The 21,395-nt window shown below is 43.9% G+C and overlaps 2 protein-coding genes across 2 annotated transcripts; both read left to right on the top strand.

Moving 5' to 3' along the window:
- The first annotated feature begins 2,016 nt into the window (after positions 1-2,016).
- Positions 2,017-7,344, top strand: LOC109275333 (5-hydroxytryptamine receptor 3D). Its single transcript, XM_019463524.2, is given in 10 exon segments — positions 2,017-2,077; positions 4,004-4,053; positions 4,494-4,603; positions 4,874-4,909; positions 4,911-5,057; positions 5,240-5,310; positions 5,313-5,395; positions 6,204-6,456; positions 6,583-6,798; positions 6,928-7,344. Coding segments are annotated over 10 exon segments (1,257 nt in total). The 3' UTR covers positions 7,158-7,344.
- Positions 7,345-13,887: 6,543 nt separating this feature from the next.
- On the top strand, positions 13,888-21,069 carry HTR3C (5-hydroxytryptamine receptor 3C). Its single transcript, XM_019463323.2, has 9 exons — positions 13,888-13,954; positions 15,262-15,428; positions 15,839-15,883; positions 16,360-16,469; positions 16,739-16,908; positions 18,535-18,695; positions 19,228-19,432; positions 19,616-19,831; positions 19,963-21,069. The coding sequence occupies exons 1-9, from the start codon at positions 13,888-13,890 to the stop codon at positions 20,190-20,192; spliced, it is 1,371 nt and encodes a 456-aa protein (XP_019318868.1). The 3' UTR covers positions 20,193-21,069.
- The last annotated feature ends 326 nt before the right edge of the window (positions 21,070-21,395 follow it).

Here is a 21,395-nt window from a genome sequence, read left to right as displayed (position 1 = left end):
TTTTAGCTAAATACTCTGAGGAATCCTATAGTAAAAAAAAAAAAAAAAACTCTGCTTAGCCTTATTTAATTCATTGTTTCTCAGACCTCTTTGAAGTTTAAATAACAAAAATAATTTTTTTAGAAAAGAATTTAACATCCAGTGGAACTAGTGTTCTGCAAGAAAATGCTTTGAGAAATACTGATCTAAAGGGGTGCCTGGGTGGCTCAGTCGTTAAGCATCGGACTTCGGCTCACATCATGATCTCACGGTCATGAGTCAGAGTCCCACATCAGGTGAGCATGAGCCTCACTTCGGGTGAGCCCCCGCTTCTCTCTCTCTCTCTCCCTTTCTGCCCCTTGTGGGATTCTCTCTGTCCCTTGCTCACTGTGCCCTCTCTCTTAAACAAACAAACAAACAAATAAAGCCATCTTTAAAAAAAGAAAGAAAGAAAAAAGAAACTTCCCAAAGGAGAAGGGATCCTCAAATGATGAAGAGAGCTCCTACGGAGTGAGGGACGACCTTTATGGTAACCTCCAGCTGAGTGAGGCTGAGAGAAAAGACTGATGCCCACAGCAGCCAGGGTTGCTTCAGTCAACCCAGACATTTGGAATCCAGAAGATTCCATTCAGGCTGAAACAACCTTAACAATCTCAAGAGAGCCAGGGTAACAATAACAGCTACTATTATTGCCATTTTTACTGTTATTTCTGTTTCAATTCAGTAATTGCTTAGAACAGAAAAGGTAACACACAAACATTATCCCTAACCACATAAAACCCCAATATTAGAGATAAGGAAACCTTTGCTACCTTATTGTTCCAGCTCAGGCCATAAACTTCTTCACTGAAGCAATTGCTCTCTTTGCTCTCTAAGCCACTCATTACTCTCTCTGGAGCCTTCTCTAATGGAATTAATTCCAGAATAAAAGAGGTTAAACCCTCTGATGACTTTGGCCCACTTAACAATAACATGTCTGGTTTCCACCATGAATCAGATATTTGTACATGCTAAATCTGACAAGACCTGTTATCACCTAGGCATGGCATGGTATGTTGAAATTACTTCCCAAGGCTCTTTTAAGACTACACGAGAAAGTAAATCTTAACACTCAGAGGCAAATTCAAACACCTACAGAGGATAAGCAGGTAACATACATGAGGGGAGCTGGTCAGGAATAATCAATAGTTGGTGACAGAGACTGTGATGATCTAGAGAGAATGTTCCATCCAAACAGCATAACCATTAGCTTTGGCAAATTGTTGCCAAGCAAAAACGTGAGCCCAGTATTGGTTGATCTTACTTTTTAAATGAAGCCAGAAATATAGGTCTTGCACGAAATCTCCCAATTTTTAATATGTCGACAACTAACTAATTTCTTATAAAAAACAGCAGGGTCTAAACAACATGAATTTGCAAGCTTTCCTTTCATGTTCTCATCAGTCAACTTCTACTAAAAATAGCATTGTCTCTACCACCTCCCCTCTACCTCACTGATCACTCCTTCCATCCAGGAGATCTGGGTTGCTTTTGACACACTCACAAAATCAAAAGCTGAGACTAGCCAGTACTGAAGTCATGTTTAAAACCTCAAAGTCTGAAGTTGACTATAAAAAGGAGGTCCCAGTTTTTCTGAAAGATGGTAGCAAGGTTGAAATAAGTGCATGTGCCACTTGAAAGCAATGGCAATTATTATGTGTCTGGTCTATGATGCATTGCAGGCCACAGTGATTCTAAAGTATGAGGAGACTATTAGCACTGCTCCAGTGACCAGATATTTTTTCTTCCCCGTCTCCTAACTGATTTTCCAGATTACTTTTGGAGATGAGATTCAGGCCCAGTTAGGGCACAGGGTGGGCTAGTCCCCTGTGACACTCTCTTGTCAGCGGTGCTTGTTAGAGAGACGGCTAATGCCACCTGATACATGTATTATTCAAAACTAGGGTTCAAGGTGTGGCCTGTGGTCTTTTAAGGTCAACATCATCACTAAGTCCCCAGAGATCAACATTATCTCAGAGAAGAGCCAAAGAGAAGAAGATGGAAAGAGGTTGGCTCCATGAACATGGATTCTTCCTTTGTCTCATTCTTCACCTGCTGCTTCAAGGTAAGAAGGGACAAGAACAAGAACAAAGCAAACATACAACTTCTAAGAAACAGACCAACCAGACTAATTTTTATTATTCCTAGATAGTCAATGTCTGGATGTTCGTCCAGGTAAAAATGAAAACTCAAGACACTGATAGCTTTGTACCTCTTTGTAAGATCCTTCTGTCCCTATGTTTCTATTGGGCCTCTTCTCTTTTCTCATGTCTTTCTCTTTCCAGGCATATAATCTAACCACATGGTTTCTGAGTATCAACTAATGTTAAAAAGAAGAAGATTCTTTCTCAGCTCTCTTGAATCAAATTAAATGGAACAGAGAAAATTCTAAAGGGAAGAAGGTGATGAGAAGGTCTGTCATGAAAAAGGGAAATATTTTTAGTAAAAATTTTCAGTGTAGATTATTTTTCTCATTCATTATTGAAAATGAATGATGAAGGAGTACCTGGGTGGCTCAGTCCATTAAGCATTTGACTTTGGCTCAGGTCATGATCTCACAGCTTATGAGTTTGAGCCTTGCATCAGGCTTTTGGCTGTCAGCACAGAGCCTGCTTCGGATCCTCTGTCTTCTCTCTGCCCCTCCCTCTTCTGGTTCTCTCTCTCTCTCTCTCTCTCTCTCTCATTCTCTCTCTCAAAGTAAATAAACTAGAAAAAATGAACGATAAGGGTTAGTACAATATCAGAGATAGATACGAATAGACTCTACCAGAAAATGTTATCACATAATTCTCTATTTCTGTATCACAAAGTAGTTCTAACCCTAGAAAAGGGTTAGGTGTAAGATGGGAATCAAGGAACTCTCTTTAAGGTAGTCTCACTGGTGATAAACACTGTGTTTTAGATGAGAGCAATCACAGCACATAGTAGAGATACAGTAAATCCTTATTAACTTGAAAAACTGAGTTCCTTCCTTAGGGTCCCACATACCTCCTACTACCTACCTGATTATTGCCTTCATCATTAATTTATGATTATCTATGCTGCATTAATATAGTGAGGAGAACTGTGATTGCAAATATTGTCACTGACATCACCCAGATGGCTCAAGGACACAGATGAGCAATGGAAGGACACTGAGTGAAGGTGGAGAAGTTTGTGGTGAGATTCAGCAGGACACTGAAAAGTGGTGGTCAAGGCTGAGTTTGCCTACATGTTTGGAAAGATTTTGCATGTGGACAGAAACAAAGGAATTGAGGATGGAGCCCTGACTCAGCTCACCTCATCAACTTCCACCATTTGCCTACCAGTCCAGCCCACACTCCCTGGTCCAGGAAGGAGGAGCTCACATACTTCTCCCATGCCCCCTATTTTCTTTGTGCAGAAATGCTACCTAGCCCCCAGCCCTGACACTCTTCTCACAGGGTCTCTGCTCTCTTCAGGAAGAGGAGACACATTCACCATCAATTGCTCAGGCTTTGACCGGCATGGAGTGGATCCTGTCGCCTTCCAAGCAGTGTTTGACAGAAAGGCCTTCCGTCCAGTCATCAACTATAGCATCCCCACTCGGGTCAACATCTCCTTCACTATGTCAGCCATTGTGGAAGTGGTGAGTCCTGGCTCAACATTGCAATGTGCTGATCAGTGGCAAGCGGTGGTGGGTTCCTCACTTGAATTTTGTAAAATGAAAATCTCATTCCATGAGGTGGGAAGATATGATAGGGCATGCTTCAGTGACATCATAGCAGGTAAAATCTGTCCCTTTTCAGACTATTCCATAAGAAACATGACCCCAATGTACTTTTATACTGCCTTTTTTAAAAATTATGTTTTCCATGTACTCTGGAGTATTTGACCTACATTTTTCAGTGGTTTATGATTAAAAATCATAATTGTGACATAGAAAAGCCATGGAAATGAGAAAGAGGTGGATGGTGGCATTGGACTTGACTTCATGGAGGCAATGATCCCAAGTGAAAATTGTTTTTTCAGGATGCACAACTTCAACTGATGACATCTTTCCTATGGCTAAACATGGTATGATAGACTTTTTCCCCTTTACTGTGGTGCCTCCCTTTTCCCACTGCTGGGTCCAACTTTGCAGTTTAAATGGATAAAACTTAGAATACCCACAAATTATACAAATTCAAATGGAAGCAGACCAACAATGAAAACACAAAATTTCCTGATTATTCTGTCAGTTTGGGGCACAGGGAGAAGGTAGCATAAACCAAGGTCATGGAAGATGATACCTAAGTGGCTCCATCCCAGGGACTCCAAAGTTGAGGTCAAGGTCTCCCTTGAAAGAATCAAGGGAGAAGTAGAAGAAAGACTTTGTTAGTGCACTGTGATATCTGTCACCAGAGAGGAGGTAGGAGAGTGAAGAAATGAGAAAAAAAGGAAATATAAAGTGCAAGAGACAGAGTGTGACTAAAACAAGTTCCCACCTATTGGTCTCACACCATGTTTTCCTATAGTTCTGGTACAATCCATTCATCACGTGGAACCCAGAGGAATGTGGGGGCATCAGGAAGATCAGTATAGCAGCTGAGAATCTTTGGCTTCCGGATATCTTCATCGAGGAGTTGTGAGTATCCGCACTGAGAAAACAGCAGGAAGGAAATGCTATCTCCAAGGAATGGGATGATATAAATCAATAGGGGGCACACAAAGACTCAGTTTAGAAGGAGCAGTGTCTGAATTGAGTTTATAAAACCCCCAGAACACAGTGACAGGTGGAAGGGGGAAGTCAGATGAGTGGGGTTAGAGCACAGGAATGGTGTGATCTGAGAGAGAAAGAAGGCCAGGACTGATAGAGAGCTCACAGTACCCACCTTCCCATTCTTCTCACATACAGTATGGATATGGATCAGACAGCTACAGGTCTCATGGTTTATGTCAACAGTGAAGGTCTCATCAAATATGATAAGCCAATGCGGGTGGTCAGCATCTGTAACCTGGACATCTTCTATTTCCCCTTTGATGAACAGAACTGCACACTTACCTTCAGCTCATTCATCTACACAGGTAAGTGAGACTCTGTATAGTAGCTGATTGAGAGGCAGAGAAAGTGTTTTGAGAAAGAAGAGGCCAGGAAGCTGGGAACGGTGAGGGGATTTCCCCTAAAGGGGTGTGGAAGCTAAGTGGTAAGAAATGCAAGTCTGGGTAAGGGGTTTGGGAACATTTGGGAGGCTGAGTTGTCTGGGTCTCTTTTGCAGTGGAGAACATGCTCCTGGGCATGGAGAAGAAAGTGCAGGAGATTTCGAACACATCACAGGACCTCATTCGGAGCAAGGGGGAGTGGGTACTTCTGGATATCCACCAGAGAATGATGAAGATGACTGTGGGCACCAACCAGTATGACCAAATCATTTTCTATGTGAGCTCAGGGGCCATGGCTGTGATCTTCTCTAAGATGCATAACTTGTGTCCTCCACCAGAATGTAAGCTCTCCCACTAGAAAGTAAGCTCCGTGAGGGTGGATATTTTTATCACTTTTTTCACTGATAAATTTCCACTACCTAGGACAGTACCTGGCACTCAGTAAATATTGATTGAATAAATCCTCCTTGGGGGAAGAAACAAAGGTCCTATGGCAGTGACTCATAGTGAGAGTGAGCTTTCCATCTCCCATGGCTATCAGAACTCTATGGAAGGCAAGGGTTTTTAAGTTTATTTTTAAAAAGAGATGGTGTAAAAGTTATGAAACACTGTCTTAGAGATATTATGCTTTCAAATCTTGGTGACCTCAAAATTATCTGCCACTGTCTTGCCTTCCCTTCACTGGTCTTGAATGGACACCAGCAAAGTCACTAGCGATTAGACCTTGATGAGAAAGCAAGCAGAAATACAGAGATAAAAAGCACATGATACCTAAGAATCTGGTCCCACAGTCCTGCTAAGAGCACATTGGTAGGGCTAAAAGTGGAAGTGGAGAAAGTTGACACCTTGGGTCAAGAAGGAATGAGATACATTTCAGTGGTAGGCAGCATGGCAGAATCAAACTCTGGAAAGGCAGACAGTGGTGATTAAGATGACTTTGTTGAAAGACAGGACAGTGAAAGGGACTTGAGGCAACATTTCCTTCCTAGACAATGTGGTCTGGGACATATCTCAACTCTTGCTCTTAACTGGCTCAGCAGCCTCCCAGCCTACTCCTCACTTGCGCCCCTCTCTCCTTCCCCCAGGTTGCCATCAGGCGCAGGCCCAGACTCTATGTTATAAACCTTCTGGTGCCCAGTGGCTTTCTGGTTGCCATTGACGCCCTCAGCTTCTACCTGCCAATAGAAAGTGAGAATCGTGCCCCATTCAAGATGACACTTCTGCTGGGCTACAACGTCTTCCTGCTCATGATGAATGACTTACTCCCTGCAACTGGCACCCCCCTCATCAGTATGGTCCCTTCCTCCATCAGGAGAATGAAAGCAAAGTGGGCGTGGGGTAGGGAAACAGACCAGTGGAACCTGGTCAGAAAAGGGATCCTGGAAAAGGACCCTCTGGGGAAAGAGGAAACACAAAGTCCTAGGAGGTACCTCTGGCCCTCACATTGACCCATCTTCCCTCCAGGTGTCTACTTTGCCCTGTGTCTGTCCCTGATGGTGGTCAGCCTACTAGAGACCATCTTCATCACCTACCTGTTGCACCTGGCCACCACCCAGCCCCCACCCATGCCTCAGTGGCTCCATTCTCTCCTCCTCTACTGTACCAGCCCAACAAAATGCTGCCCCACTGCACCCCAGAAGGGAAATAAGGGCTTAGGCCTCACCCCCACCCATCTGCCTGGTAAGGGGAGTCAGCACTGCCCACACATTCTCTTTCCACACCTCCACTCCTCTGCTCCTGCCTCCTTCCCTGTTCCCTTCACTCCCCAGGTAAACTTCATGGCCCATGGCTGAGTCTCTATCTCTGTAGGTGTGAAGGAGCCTGTGGAGTTGGTGGGGAAGGTGCCAGGTCCCAGAGAGGCAGAGTTAAATGGGTGCCCTGGGTCAACAAGGGCCCAACAAGAATATGAGGCTCAGAAGCGGCACTTGGTCAACCTGTGGATAGAGTTCAGCCACATGATGGACACCCTACTCTTCCGCCTCTACCTGCTCTTCATGGCCACCTCTATCATCACAGTCATCGTCCTCTGGAACACCTAGGCAAATGCCCATCTGCAAGCTCAGGTCTGGAGCTTCTCTTGCCTCTGGAAACCATCCATGCTCCCATGTGTGTCCAAGTCCCAGCCTCACAGGCCTGGCAACCACCTTGTTTTCTGCTCAATCCTTCTGTCCGGTTTCAGACCAGACCTGGATGATTGCCTATGCCTCCCAGGATTAGGTCCTTGCTCCTGCACTCCATCAGCTCCCGTCAGCACTCCCATAAGTGATGGCTGCCTGCCTCATCAGGATTCAAGTTCCTGGAATACTTTCTTGATTTGAATCATCCCCAATAAACCCCTTTGCAGAAAGCATTGGTTCTTCCCTACCTTATATTACAGTGTCAGAAATCTTGGATTGAGAGTCTTCTTGCAGAAACTACTCATTAACAAAGTAAAAAGGATTTTATAAGACTATTATGCAACTTAGGAAAGTGAGGAGAGGGAGAGAAGGGCTCAAAACCCATTACAAGGAATTATAAGAAAATAGAGCTAAATCTCCTAAATCCAATTTTCCGATTTAAGCTTTAGAAATTAATAATGTGCCAGAATCAGGCATCTCTTACTTAAAGAGTGAAACATTTCATCACAGCCTGACATATGACTCATTCATCCTTAAGCATCTAGATGTTAACGTAATCCCGAATTACCGTTAACTGTCTGCACTGTAATCAAAGTTGACTGCCCTTAATCATGCAAAGGAAAGAGCAGAAGCCAAGGAAAGCACATTTGAAAATGGCATCTGCCTTACTTGAGAATAACACAAATGCCCCCATATGAACTGGAAAATTCCCCTTCCTGGAACTTGCCTTCTGATTTTGCAAGTGTTTGTCTTTTGGCCCATCTCTCCCACTAGCTGTTCCATGGAGCCGTGACATGATTTGTTGGACACCCCAGGTTCAGAAAAGCACAGATGTGAGAGCAAATTAATCACAACTCATACAAAATCTTTTATTTTTAGCAATTATTTCTTTTCTTTTCTTTTGTCTCTTCTACTACTTTCTATTGTAAGCCTAAGAGATTAATGGTGGTCATTACTGAACAATATTTCCCTGGTTCCTCCTCTCCACTGCTCTTCCTCAAACTTCTTTGGCTCCCTCTGGTCACCGTAGATGCCTAAAGAGTGGCAAGACCACCAATGCTCACTAGAAAGGTTGCTGTTGGTGGTGCAGGCCCAGGGTCCTTCCCCAGTGTTTGCTGCAGGAGACCAAGCCAGCAGGGGCAGATATCCCCAGCTGAATGCTGAGTCACCAGGACCAGATATCACTTGTTCTTTCCTTGCAGTCTCCTTCCACAAGGACTCAGACAGGAGTTCATGAGAATCTGGGGGCACTGAGGCAGAAACACCCTGCTAAACTACAAATCACTCTGTGCACATGCCCATGGTCTTCTAACTCAAGTTGTGTTCCTTAATTCTCCTTTTCTTTTCTCTGCATTTTTCTTTTCCAGAAAGGTCTTCGGTTTCTCAGCTTCTAGGGCCCTGTCAAGCACCTCCTCACCAACACCAATCTTCCGGGAATGTCCAAAACCTAGCATCTACACAATCTAGGCTCAAATCAGGAGCCCTGACATTCACCTAAATAAATTAGTGTATCTGTTATTATTTCCGCAACTCCTCAACTCACAGCTTGCTACAATGTGGGGCCTTAGAAAGGATGCAGTATACTAATAATAATACCAACACTTATTAAGTTATGAATATGTGGCAGGCACTCTCCTAAGTGTCTTAGATAAATAACCACATTTAATCCTTACAGTAACTCTATGAGGTGGGAACTGTAGATCCACAAATCCTTGGAGTCAAATGCGTTTTGGAAGTTAGAATTTTTCAGATTTTAAAAAGGAAATATTTATGCACATACTGTATGGGGCAGGGGGCAGCACCCTGAAATCAAACACATTACTATTTCTGCAGTGAGATCTATGAATATTCATAGTAGGGAGCAGAAATAAAACCGTGGATAGACTCTCATCAGTCCAGGTCATCTTTTGCCACAAAATAATTTGTGAAAAATCATTTGGTTTTCAAAGTTCTTTAAGTTTTAGTACTGTGGTTTTGTATTATTATCCCCATTTTATAGATTCAAATAAAGGGGATAAAATAAATGAAGCAAATGAAGCACAGAGAGGTGAAGGGACAGCCACTGAGTGGGCTCCCAGTGTTCTGAGCTAGTTACATGAGAGTTCTGCGGGGCAGCTGACTCCAGACACTGGCCTCTCAGCTCCTGCCACACTGCCCTCCAAACTGAGGAAGAGGGGCACCTGGGTGGCTCAGTTAGTTGAGCATCTGACTCTTGATTTCGGTTCAGGTCATGATCCCAGGGTCATGGGATGGAGTCCCATGTCAGGCTAACACCTTAGGAGAATTAAAACAGAAAAAGCAAGGCCCTGATCAGGGTCCCAAAGACAAACTTTCTTTTACATTTCTTTTAACTCCCTCCCTCAGCCTTCCCCACTCCTCCTCTCTCCCCTCCACCCCCTCCACAGCCGGCCAAGTTCACTACTAGCACTTTTTCCACTCCTTTCTGTAGCATGCATTTCCCCAGATCTCACCTGGGAAATCCACCTTCCCTTTGTATTCTCTATGGATTTAGATTTTTGCTGCTGATACATATTCTATGAATTTTTTTGGATATCTACTCCTATGCCTTATTCCAGGATAGTCATCTCACCTGGAAACTCATCCTTGACTTTGCTAAACAGCCCATTTACCCAGCTTTTGCGAGGTTCTGAAATTATTTAAGATCAATTTGTGGCATTTTGGTTTTCCCACCCATCTTCATGGTACATATTATTCTGCTTATTTTCTTCACGTGCTTTCTAACATATAACTTTATGTTTTATTTGAATAGAAGATACACAATTTATTTTTTTTGAAATGTGAATTAGGAGGCTAGATCTCTTTTCAGCAAGAGAAGGCATGATATGGTGATTTTATCTTCTCCACAAGCAAAATATGAACACATGATATTAATACACAAACGATAATCATGAGGAACCTTAAAACCAGAACTCTCCCAGAAAATTTACAGATATGGTTTCTGCCTTTCTATTCCACCTATAACAGAATCCTATAGGCATGCTTAGTGCTAATGACTTTCCTCTTGTTATGGAGCAAACCACTGAAAGGCTTTGCAAGGTAACTTAGAAAAATTTAGGAAAATCTTTAGAAAAATCTGCTGATAGGCAACTGCTCCTGCTTGGGCTATCTTGCATCTGATGGCTTGTGTCTGGATGATCACTCTTCACCTTGGCCATTCACCTGCAGTGCTACCTGTGGTTCTTCCACGCATTTGTGCTCACTCCCTTTTTCTCTAAACTATTAGAAGCAGTGTTTCTCCAACTTTTCTACATTTTCTCTTGGCTCCATATTAACCTGACATTAAAATTTATTATCTCCTTACTATCTTTGCTCTCTCTCCTCTTCCTTCAGGTCTACTCTAGGATGTGAAGTCACAGACTTCATTTCAAGCCCATCCTTTTCCTCCTCTCCAATTTCTGATCCTCCCTTTGGTAACCTCTCTTATTGGGTCACTCATTAGTACTGCTTCTTCCAAATGGCAAGTATGAAAATAGTATAGCAGAGAGACTTTGGAATCTGGCAACCTTGGGTTCTAATCTGACTGCATTACTTGTTGGATAAAACCTTATACAAGTGGCTTCACCCTTTATGTTTAAATTCCATTTGTGTTGCTGAGCTAACAGCACAGATGAAATTATTTTTAAAATATGGATTTAAAAATCATTTACAAGCTTACAGAAACTAGAAAACCAAATGTGACGCACCAGAGAACATCTATTTATCATGCAGACTGAGAGTGTGCAAAATCGACTTGTGGGTGAGAGGCAGTAGACATAAAGAATTACTGACTTTCTAGTTCAACCCACTCATTTTTTAGGTGAGAAAAATGAAGTGGAGGAAAAGGAACTGATAAGTGTGGGGTTGTCAGACTTTAAGAGAGCCCGGGATCAGAGCCTGAACCTGTCAAAGGGGTAGCCACAGGTGAATGCTTGTCCATGGGAATCTTCCTAGGTGCATTTCAGAGTCCCAGAACCTTCCTTCTCTTTTGCTTCAGGCATCATAGCCAGCCTGACCCCCAGCTAGTGACCCATTCTGCAGTTTGGATGTTTCAACTGCCTCTGTACTCCTGGATCCTTAGCTTTGGCCAATGGCCTCTGTGTGTGACTGCCATCCATCAGTGCTGCAAAACAATGGTCCTCATTTTCCCCTTCCACCATTTAATTCTGCCCTTGCCAGGTTACAGCTATATTCCCAAACCCAATACACCAAGGTCCCAGATGAGTGGGACCATGCAGCATGATCCTACTTGGAATAAGTTAAGGAAAAAGTTATTGGTGTCTGTGACTTGCAAAGTTACAGCTCCTGTCCCCACTGTTTACCTCTGAATCCAAGCATTGTCTAGGCCTAGGGATTTCACTTTTGGGAAACTAGGGTCCCAATAATCCAGGCCATAAGACTTCCAAGCTATGGAGTAATAAAAAGAGCAAGGAAAAGAAAGAACAATGGAAACAAACCTGGGTTTGAATCTGGATTCTACCTATTTCTACCTGGGTGGACATTGAGCAAGATATTTTGACCTTTTGCACCTCAGTTTTCTAATCTGTAAAATGGGAGAAATTCCACTGACCTCATAAAGCAGTTGTGAGGATAAGAATACTAGGTGGCTCAGTTGGTTAAGGGTCCAACTCTTGATTTCGGCTCAGGTTATGATCTCACAGTTTGTGAAATCAAGCCCCGCATCAGGCCCTGTGCTGACAACATGGAGCCTGCTTGGGATTCTCTCTCTCCCTCTCTCTCTCTCTGCCCCTTCCCCACTCGCACTCATGCTCTCTCTCTCAAAACAAATACATAAACATTAAAGAAAAAAAAAGAATACTGTAAGTAAAGTGCCTAACACCAGTGTAGGACACATGACACAAACTCAATAAATAGTCATTCTGGTTAGACCTTTATTGGAAACTTAGAGGGGGGCATTCAGAAATAAAAGGCTGGGCCCTGGAGCCCTGGCTCCAGCCCTCTGCATCCCACCTGCTACTTTCACCAACCCCCATCTCTACCATACCGCATCCAAGATGGAACCCACACCTTAGCTACACCATGGGAGCAGCAAGTAACTTCTCTGATATGGCCTCAGGATCCCCATTAGGTTCCCAACCACCTTTCTTACATCTGTCCAAGGCTTGTGTGTCTCTCTCCATCCATAGTGAACTGATGGGCCAGATATTTAACATTTATTGATTGCTAACTACTATATGCCACACACTGGGCAGAGTTGGGGAGTGTGGTGGGGAGAAGGACAAGATGTGCTTCCTGCTTTCCAGGAGGTTATAGAGCAGGAGAGGAGATGCCTTACTGCTTTATCTCTCCTGCCTCTATCATATCCACTTCCTAGAAGCCAAACCTACTTTTAAGTCAACCTATATATTTAGGTCCAGTTTTTCAGCCAACCTTGATAAAAGCAAGGTACACAATTGTCATCAGCTGCCTTTCATTAAGGCTTAAAGTTAACCCTCATTTCCTAGACCCAAGGTCTGGTAGCCCAGCCTACCTGTGGAACTAAGGTGTACTTGAAAGACCTTCACTCTTAGCCATTCCAGGAGCCCAGTGCCCCACAGGTGTGTCTATAGACACAGTAATACTTTGGTCCTACATGGCATAATGACCCAATCCTCTGGCCAAGTTTCTAAAACAGGGAAGAAATGCCTTACAGAGCTAGTGGGGCTGAAGCACTGCAGATATTTCAAACCTTAGACAGAAAATATCTCTCTCCTGTGCTTTTCTACTTTGGGCCCCTTGGTCATTCCTGTCTTCCTCAGCACTTTCTATTTAGGGCTGTCATGATCTCCCATCTAAACAAAGTTTCTTTTGTACTCTAGGTCTGATCCTTTCCCCTTTCTGCAAGAAAAAAAATTTCCAAGTCTTTCTGGAAATGTAACTAAGATACTTAATATAACAATGCTCCAATTTATTCATTCGGTCCAATTGTGTTTTCTATAGAGATGTCACATAAGACATAATATTGATACATGCCATTAATATTGATGTTATTGGAGATTACTAGTTTATGATAATGTATAACACTACTGACAACACAAAGACATTAAAAAGGGTTATGCTACCTTAATTTTATAACTTCTATTATCATGAAATCAATGCACAAAGTAAAAAATGTATAGAAAACTTGGTTTAGGTAAAATGAATCAGAAAGGCAGAGAGATTGAAAGGAGAAAGTCTAGTTAGGGGCTGTTGGAAAAATATAGACCACAGATGATGAGGGCATGAACAGAGCTTTATGATTTGATGCGTGCAGTTACCTCTAATGAATACATAACCAAATCACTATATATTGTCACCTTTCCAAATCTGCAAATTCCCTGGCCTTAAAAGAATTTAATTCTTACTTCCCCAGCCCACACCCTCTCATTAAGGCAAGTTATTTTGTTATTGATCTCAGCACAGAGCTGTCAAACAGGTGCTTCGCCCTTAGTCTTGGCTTACCTTCCCCCCTGCCTGGAGCCCGGAAGGCATACCTGCACAAGGGCAAAACAGGACACTCTGCTGTGACCTCTCTGGCCACAGCCTCTCACGAGGGAGTGGTCACCTGCCATACACATTATTCAAAACCAGGAACCAAGGTGTGGTCTGAGCTCCTTTAAGCTCAAGGGTTTGGGGGCTCCTGGTGAGTCCCCAGAGAAGAGTCCAGAAGAGGAGAATGGAAGGGGGGTGGCCTGCTGGGGGGGGATTCCTCCTCTACCTCACTGTCAACCTTCTGCTTCCAGGTAAGATGGGACAACAAGAGAAGACCAGAGTGGTTCTGAAGGACATCTAGAAACTTCTCTGCAGCACTTGGAGGACATTCAGAATTAACATGTTAAATATTTCTTCCCTAATATCTGTGTCTTGAGTGTGTGTATTTGTGTGTGTGTGTGTGTGTGTGTGTGTGTGTGTGTGTGTTTGGGTATATCAGATAGGAAGACATTTTGCTGATCAGTATACACTGACTTCTCTATTCCTGTCTGCATAGGGATCTGCCAAACTGTCCCACTTCACCACCTTCCAATTACACCTTTTCACCCACTTCTGATGCCCCTCCCCCTACACCCTCATCCCACTCTTCCTGTCTTCTTCCCTTGACATAGTATCTGTGAGAAGGGTAGCCACTGATTTTAAATATGTCATCAAGGAGTAGGTAAAACACTGAGGGAAGGTAGGAATCAATCTGAGGTAGGAGTAATTTGCTTCCATGAGGGAATATTTGTTCCTAGCCTGGATATACCTTAAATATTATGAAAAGAGATGGAGTTGTAGAGGAGCAAGCAGAGCAAAAGATCACACAAAGCTGGAAATGGGGCTAAGATTCTGCTCAGATACTACCAAGATGGCTCCCTGGTCATGGCCAAAACACAACACCTACATAGGCCTCACTATACTATTGGCATATGGTACAAGCTCAGTGATATTGCCTAGTTATCCCAATGCTGGAAATAAAACCCAAGATATCTGAGGTCACTAAATCTGAGAAGGAAAAATAAATGCATAGCACCAAGGTACATACCCATTCAGAATACCTACTACATGTTATCCATATCTACCTAGGAAGTACATTTGTTTACTTCCCTTATTATTTTTTTTTTTTTTGACAAATCAGTTCTTGTCTTCAGTAAACAGAAGTCCCTGAGAATGAGGAAAATACATTATAGCAGACTTCTAAGTGACCCAGATGACAAGTGTTAGGACAGTGCTGAGAGGTGCTACTAGGTAGACCCAAGAAGCCTGTGACATACATTTGAGGACTTGTTGAAGTGAGACCAAGTTTGCATATAGATTTGGGCAGATTTTGCATGAGGATGAAACAATAGGAATGAGAATAGAGCCCTGACTCAGCTTACCACACCAACTTCCACCATTTGCCTACTTGACCAGCCCATCCTCTCTGGCCTGGCAGGAAGGGCTTTGGCCTTGGGAAATCTTGGCCCAGGGAGGAGGGCTCACCATTCCTCCCAGTATGTCACCTGTTTTCTCTCTGCAGAGAGACTTCAGCCCTGGCAATAGAGGCTCTCTCTTATAGGGTCTCTGCTCACTACAGGAAAAGGTGACACTTTCACCATCAATTGCTCAGGCTTTGACCAGCATGGGGTGGATCCTGCTGCCTTCCAAGCAGTGTTTGACAGAAAGGCCTTCCGTCCAGTCGTCAACGACAGCATCCCCACTCGTGTCAACATCTCCTTCACCCTGTCTGCCATCCTGGAAGTGGTGAGACATGGTCCCCACTTTCCATAGATTCTAATAAGGAACAAGGATTCTCTGCCCTGTCAACCCAACATTGTACTTGCCCAGTGGTGAACATTCAGTCCTCTGAATGGATTCTGTACAAATTAGAGGATTTTCCTATGGGATGGGGAGACATAAAGAATAATGCTACAGTAATATTTTTTCAGGATTTGTTCTTGAGCCCTGTCCTTTCTAGAATGCTCCAGAAAAAAAGAGCGGTCTATCAATTAAAACTGAATTGTCCCTAGCTATGAGGGGAGACAAGTAAGGAAAAGACAGTCCAGCATCTAGAACTATGCCTGGCCCAATAAATTATTAAATATACGAATATGAGGTGGGCATAGGTCAAGTCTTTTTGTACTAACAACCCTGGACGGGAATTTCTTTACCAGAATGCACAGCTCCAGCTTCTGACGTCATTCCTGTGGATGAATTTGGTAAGGCAGCCTCAACTATCTCCCTCCCAGTTCCATTTATAAGTGTAAATTTGAGGAGTGACTCAAAGGTTTCCTAGTCCAAACCTCTACTCAATGTATAAATCTTTCTGTGACCAAATAACTCCATCTAGAACTGGACTGGCCTTGGGGACACAAATCTCTCTGGGTAGCTTATGAAGGTGGAAATGGTGACACAAGAAAATGGCCAAATGGTTACAGGCCAGTATATTGGTGTGCTCCTGGGACCAAGGAATTTTAGCCTATATTTAAGGTCTGCCTGGAAAAAAGGCCACTAAAGGGGACTTTACCAGTGACATTTGGCTATATGAAGAGGGGGGATACAGGCTGTGGTCATTAGGGACACAAGTGGGAGAAAGAGGATCAGAGCTCAAGGAAGAACAGGAGGGGCAGGAGAGGCTGATTGCATAAGCTCTGCCATTGCTCACCTGTTTTCTGGCTCACTGCCCTGGCTACAGATGTGGGACAATGCCTTCATCAGCTGGAACCCAGAAGAGTGTGCCAGCATCAATAAACTCACTGTATCAGCTGAAAACCTGTGGCTCCCAGACATCTTCATTGTGGAATCGTGCGTATCTGGGCTGGGGAAAGCCAGTAGGAAGCCCATCTGCAAAAAACAGCCTAGGGGCAGTGCAAGGCACAGGGACATCAAAAGAGTCAGACGGGGCACCGTGTCAATTAATTGACTCCCACAAAACACTATGAGGAGTACAAGAGACAAGATAGAGTGACAGTAGAGAAAGAACCCAACTGGAGAGCATAGGAGAGGAAGACTTGTGAAGGGAAACAAAACTAATGAAAGCACCACAGCACCCTCTCCTTCCCTCTCACAAGCAGCATGGATGTGGATCGAGCACCTCCAGGTCTCACTGTATTCGTCAGCAGTGAAGGTCAAATGACCTACGACCGGCCAGTGCGGGTGACCAGCATCTGTAATCTAGACATCTTCTACTTCCCTTTCGACCAACAGAACTGCACCTTCACCTTCAGCTCCTTCCTCTATACAGGTGAGCAAGACATGTGTTGGTAGTTATTCAAGATTTGGGGAAGATATTTAAGTGGTATAGGTATGATTAGAGAAGGTTTTAGATCAGTGTTTCTCAACTGTGGCCACCCACTAAACCTTTTTAAAAATACCAATGACTATGCATCATTCCAGAGATTCCAATTTAATTGTTCCAGGTGGGGCGCAGGTACTGTTAGTTCTTATATGTCATCAGCTGATGTTAATGTGCAGACAGGATTAAGAATTACTGCTTTAGGGGTGCCTGGTGGTTCAGTCAGCTAAATGTCTGACTTTGGCTCAAGTCATGACCTCATGGTTCATGAGTTCAAGCCCCATACCGGGCTCTGTGTTGACAACCTGCTTCAGATTTTGTGTCTCCCTCTCTCTGTCCCTCCCCCGCTCGACTCTGTGTCTCTCTTAAAAACAAATAAACATTCAAAAAATAAAAAAAAAAGAATTACTGCTTTAATTCCTCAATGAAGTTTATAAAAAAGAACTACAGAGGTGCCTCGCTGGCTGAGTCAGAAGAGCATGCAAGTCTTGATCTCCAAATTGTGAGTTCAAGCCCCACGTTGGGTGTAGAGATTACTAAAAAAAAAAATAATAATAAACTTAAGGGGTGCCTGGGTAGCTCGGTTAAGCATCCAAATTCAGCTCAGTTCATGATCTCATGGTTCATGGGTTCAAGCCCTGCGTCAGGCTCTGTGCTGACAGCTTGGAGGCTGGAGCCTGCTTAGGATTCTGTGTCTCCCTCTCTCTCTGCCCCTCCCCTGCTCACGCTCTGCTTCTCTCCCTGTCTCTCAAAATAAATAAACATTAAAAACTAAAAGTAAAAAAAAAGAATTACTGCTTGATATCTTGGATGGCCCTTGTGCCAAATGAGGTTCATCTGACCCTGAGCTACTGCACCTCCACAATTTTTAGCTGAAACCTTTTATTTTTTTATTTTTTAAAAATGTTTATTTCTTTACTTTGAGTGAGAGAGAGAGCAAGAGCACACACAAGTGGGGGAAGGGCAGAGAGAGGGAGAGAGAGTCTTAAGCAGGCTCCACACTGTCAGTGCAGAGCCTGACGAGGGGGGAGATCATGACCTGAGCCGAAATCAAGGGTCAGACCCTAACCAACTGAGCCACCCAGGCACCCGTAGCTAAAACCTTTTAATTTTGATAGCTAACACACTTTACCAGTAAACACATTGAATGCCACCAGGTGTCATGTGGCAGATTTAGATAAATTAATCATTATAATGGGCATGCATGTAATTATAAAAAGGTTGAGCTGTTCATGTTTGATTCCACCAAAACAACATCATAAAACTAGGGAATGGAGAAGGGAAATAGGAATGACTGCAGAAGTTCTTGACTCATGTTTGAGTCATACCCAACATTCCCATAACAACTTTGACTCATTCTTGTTTTCAACCAAAAAGAAAAAAAAAAATCGATGCTGCAGCCTGCACACCCATGAACTGTGGTCCTGTAATCCATTTTTGAGAAAACTTGGATGCCTTACCTTAAAGGAACAGAGAGGAAAATTTGTTGAAGAAGCTCAATAGGGGAGGAATTGAGTCTGGGGGCAGGAAGCTGGGAGAACTTCTGGACCAAACTGCCTTTGGCCTCCCTTGCAGTGGACAGCATGCTACTGGGCATGGACAAGGAAGTGTGGGAGATAACAGATACATCTCGCAACCTCATCCAGACCCAGGGAGAGTGGGAGCTCCTGGGCATCAACAAAGCCACCCCAAAGATGTTGGTGGGCAGCAACCTATATGACCAGATCATGTTCTATGTAAGTCCAGGGGCCCCTGTTTGACTTCTGATCCCAGTTGCTCTTTGATTTTCCTCTTAATCTAAGGCACTTTAGAATGTAAAAAAGAATTTCCGGGGGGTTAAGCACCTATTCCCCACTCCACCCTTTATCCTAACTGCCCTGAAGAATGATCCCCAGGCCCCCCCTCTCCACCCCCCCCCCGCCTCTTCCCATCACCTCTTTCCCCTCCCCACCCTGCAGAGAGGAGGCTGGGCTTGGCTGTAACAAGCTCTACTGCTCAGAATGGAGCAGCCACCTCTGTGATGGTCCAAAGGGCCCTACTTGTCCCTAGATGTCTACAATTGTTGTGTTCCCAGCAGGTTGGACATATTTACAAGTGAAAATTAGACAACAAAGTGGGTACTTCTGTACAGGGCACAATTAAATGCATGTGGTACCTAAAGTGATCCTCCCACAGCCAGCCTCAACACATCAGCAAGGATTAGATAGTCAAATATACAAGTCGAGCTCTCAGTTTATTTGCCACATTCTCCACAAATCCTCCCTGCAGGTGGCCATCAGGCGCAGGCCCAGCCTCTACATCATAAACCTTCTGGTGCCCAGTGGCTTTCTGGTTGCCATTGATGCCCTCAGCTTCTACCTGCCGGCAGAAAGTGAGACTCGTGCCCCATTCAAGATAACACTTCTGCTGGGCTACAACGTCTTCCTGCTCATGATGAATGACTTACTCCCTGCAACTGGCACCCCTCTCATCAGTATGGTCCCTCCCACTTTCCAGGGAAGCAAAGGCAGCAGGGCACAGGGAGGGAAACAGGAGAACCGCTGCCTCTCCACTTAAGGAGGGAAGGGGTTCTGAGGAAAGATTGGATTTGGAGAGTATTAAGACAAGTGTAGAAAAGAATCTGCCCTAGTTTACTTAGAATTTGCTTTGTCCTAAGGTGTCTACTTTGCCCTGTGTCTGTCCCTGATGGTGATCAGCCTGCTAGAAACCATCTTCATCATCCACCTGTCGCACATGGCTACCACACAGCCCCCACCTATGCCTTGGTGGCTCCACTCTCTGCTCCTCAACTGTGCAAGCCCAAGGAAGTGCTGCACCACTGCACCTGGGAAGGGAAATAAGGGCCTCGGCCTCACCCTCACCCACCTGCACGGTAAGGGGAGTCAGCACCGCCTACACTTTCTCTTCCCACACCTCCACTCTTTTACTCTTTCTTTCCTCCCTGTCTCCCTTGCTCCCCAGGTGAACTCCATGGCCCATGGCTGGGTCTCTGTCTCTCTGTAGGTATGAAGAAGCCCGTGGAGTTAGTGGAGAAGGTGCCAGGTGCCAGAGGGACAGGGTTAAATGGGTGTCCTGGGTCAACAAGGGCTCAACAGGAAGATGAGGCTCAGAAGCAGCACTTGGTCGACCTGTGGGTGCAGTTCAGCCACATGATGGACACCCTGCTCTTCCGCCTCTACCTGCTCTTCACGGCCACCTCCATCATCACAGTCATCGTCCTCTGGAACACCTAGGCAAGCATTCATATCCACTTGTCCCTGCAAACCACAGCCTGGAGTTTCTCTTGGTCTTAGAGCCAGCCAGTCCTGGGCCCCATTCCTGATCTTAGCCACTTAACCCCAGTGACTACCATGTCCCCATCTATACTCCCCAAACTCCAACACAACTGTACCAAGCAGGTTCAGAATAGCCCCAAACAATTTCCTGATTTCTCATATGTCATTCCTACACACTTTAAGAGTTCCTTAGCCACACATAACTTCTGACTCTCTTATCAATGGAGCTGAGGGTCAGCAGAGTCTCTCCTTGATTGATTGTCCCCCAAACGCAACTTTTCAGGAAGCACTGGTTCCTTAGTACATTTGTAATAGGTCCACAAACACTGGGACGTAGAGTCCTCTTGCAGAGGACTTGATAGTTCACTTAAACAGCTGTAATCTGATTTGATTTGAAGACACTTTCAGAATTTTAAAAGAACGAAAAGGTCAAGTCTCATTTGTAAAAAGTTACTATAAAATATTTACAACAGGAAAATGTTTCTTGTATCAACTACTTTCACTTCACTTGCCTTCTCTCTCATTCCTGAAATTGCTCTTTGAAATAAATTATATATTGTGTCCTTTTTCCCCCCTCTGAATTCACAAAATCAGAGAGGGCCTTCTGAAAACATATGTTTGGAGGAAGGCTGGGAAGACTAAGGGTTCAGGTTAGGAGCGCCTGGGTAGCTAGTTGGTTAAGTGTCTGACTCTTCATTTTTGCTCAGGTCATGAACTCACAGTTTGTGGAATAGAGCTGTGGGGTATGGAGACTGCTTAAACCTTCCTTCTGCCTCTCTCTCTCTCTCTCAAAACAAAACAAAACAAAACAGAACAAAAAAACCCCAAGGGGGTGGTTCAAGTTAAATCAATTATCCTATAGCCACATAATTAGTTGCTTTGTAGCCATTTAAAGTAAGAATGTAGATCTATGTTCATACCATAGAAACAGGACCATGATATATAAAGTGGGAAAAACAAGTTATTACACATAATTTCTGTTAAAAAAAAAAAAAAAAAGGAGGGCTGGAGAGAAGGGCAGAGAAAAAGGTATGGATGGCTAGAGACCAAAACATAAGCAAACTTTGTCTTGGATTAGGGAATTAGAAGTGTTTACTATTTTCTTTTATATCTTCATTTGTGTTTCCTTTTAAGTTTATTTATTTTGAAAGAGTGTGTGCA

This window comes from Panthera pardus, unplaced genomic scaffold, assembly GCF_024362965.1.
Source record: "Panthera pardus isolate Hobbes unplaced genomic scaffold, ASM2436296v1 HiC_scaffold_16, whole genome shotgun sequence".
NCBI classification, from domain to species: domain Eukaryota; kingdom Metazoa; phylum Chordata; class Mammalia; order Carnivora; family Felidae; genus Panthera; species Panthera pardus.
Note: the sequence above shows the minus strand (reverse complement) of the source record. Positions and strands in the feature narration are given on the sequence as shown.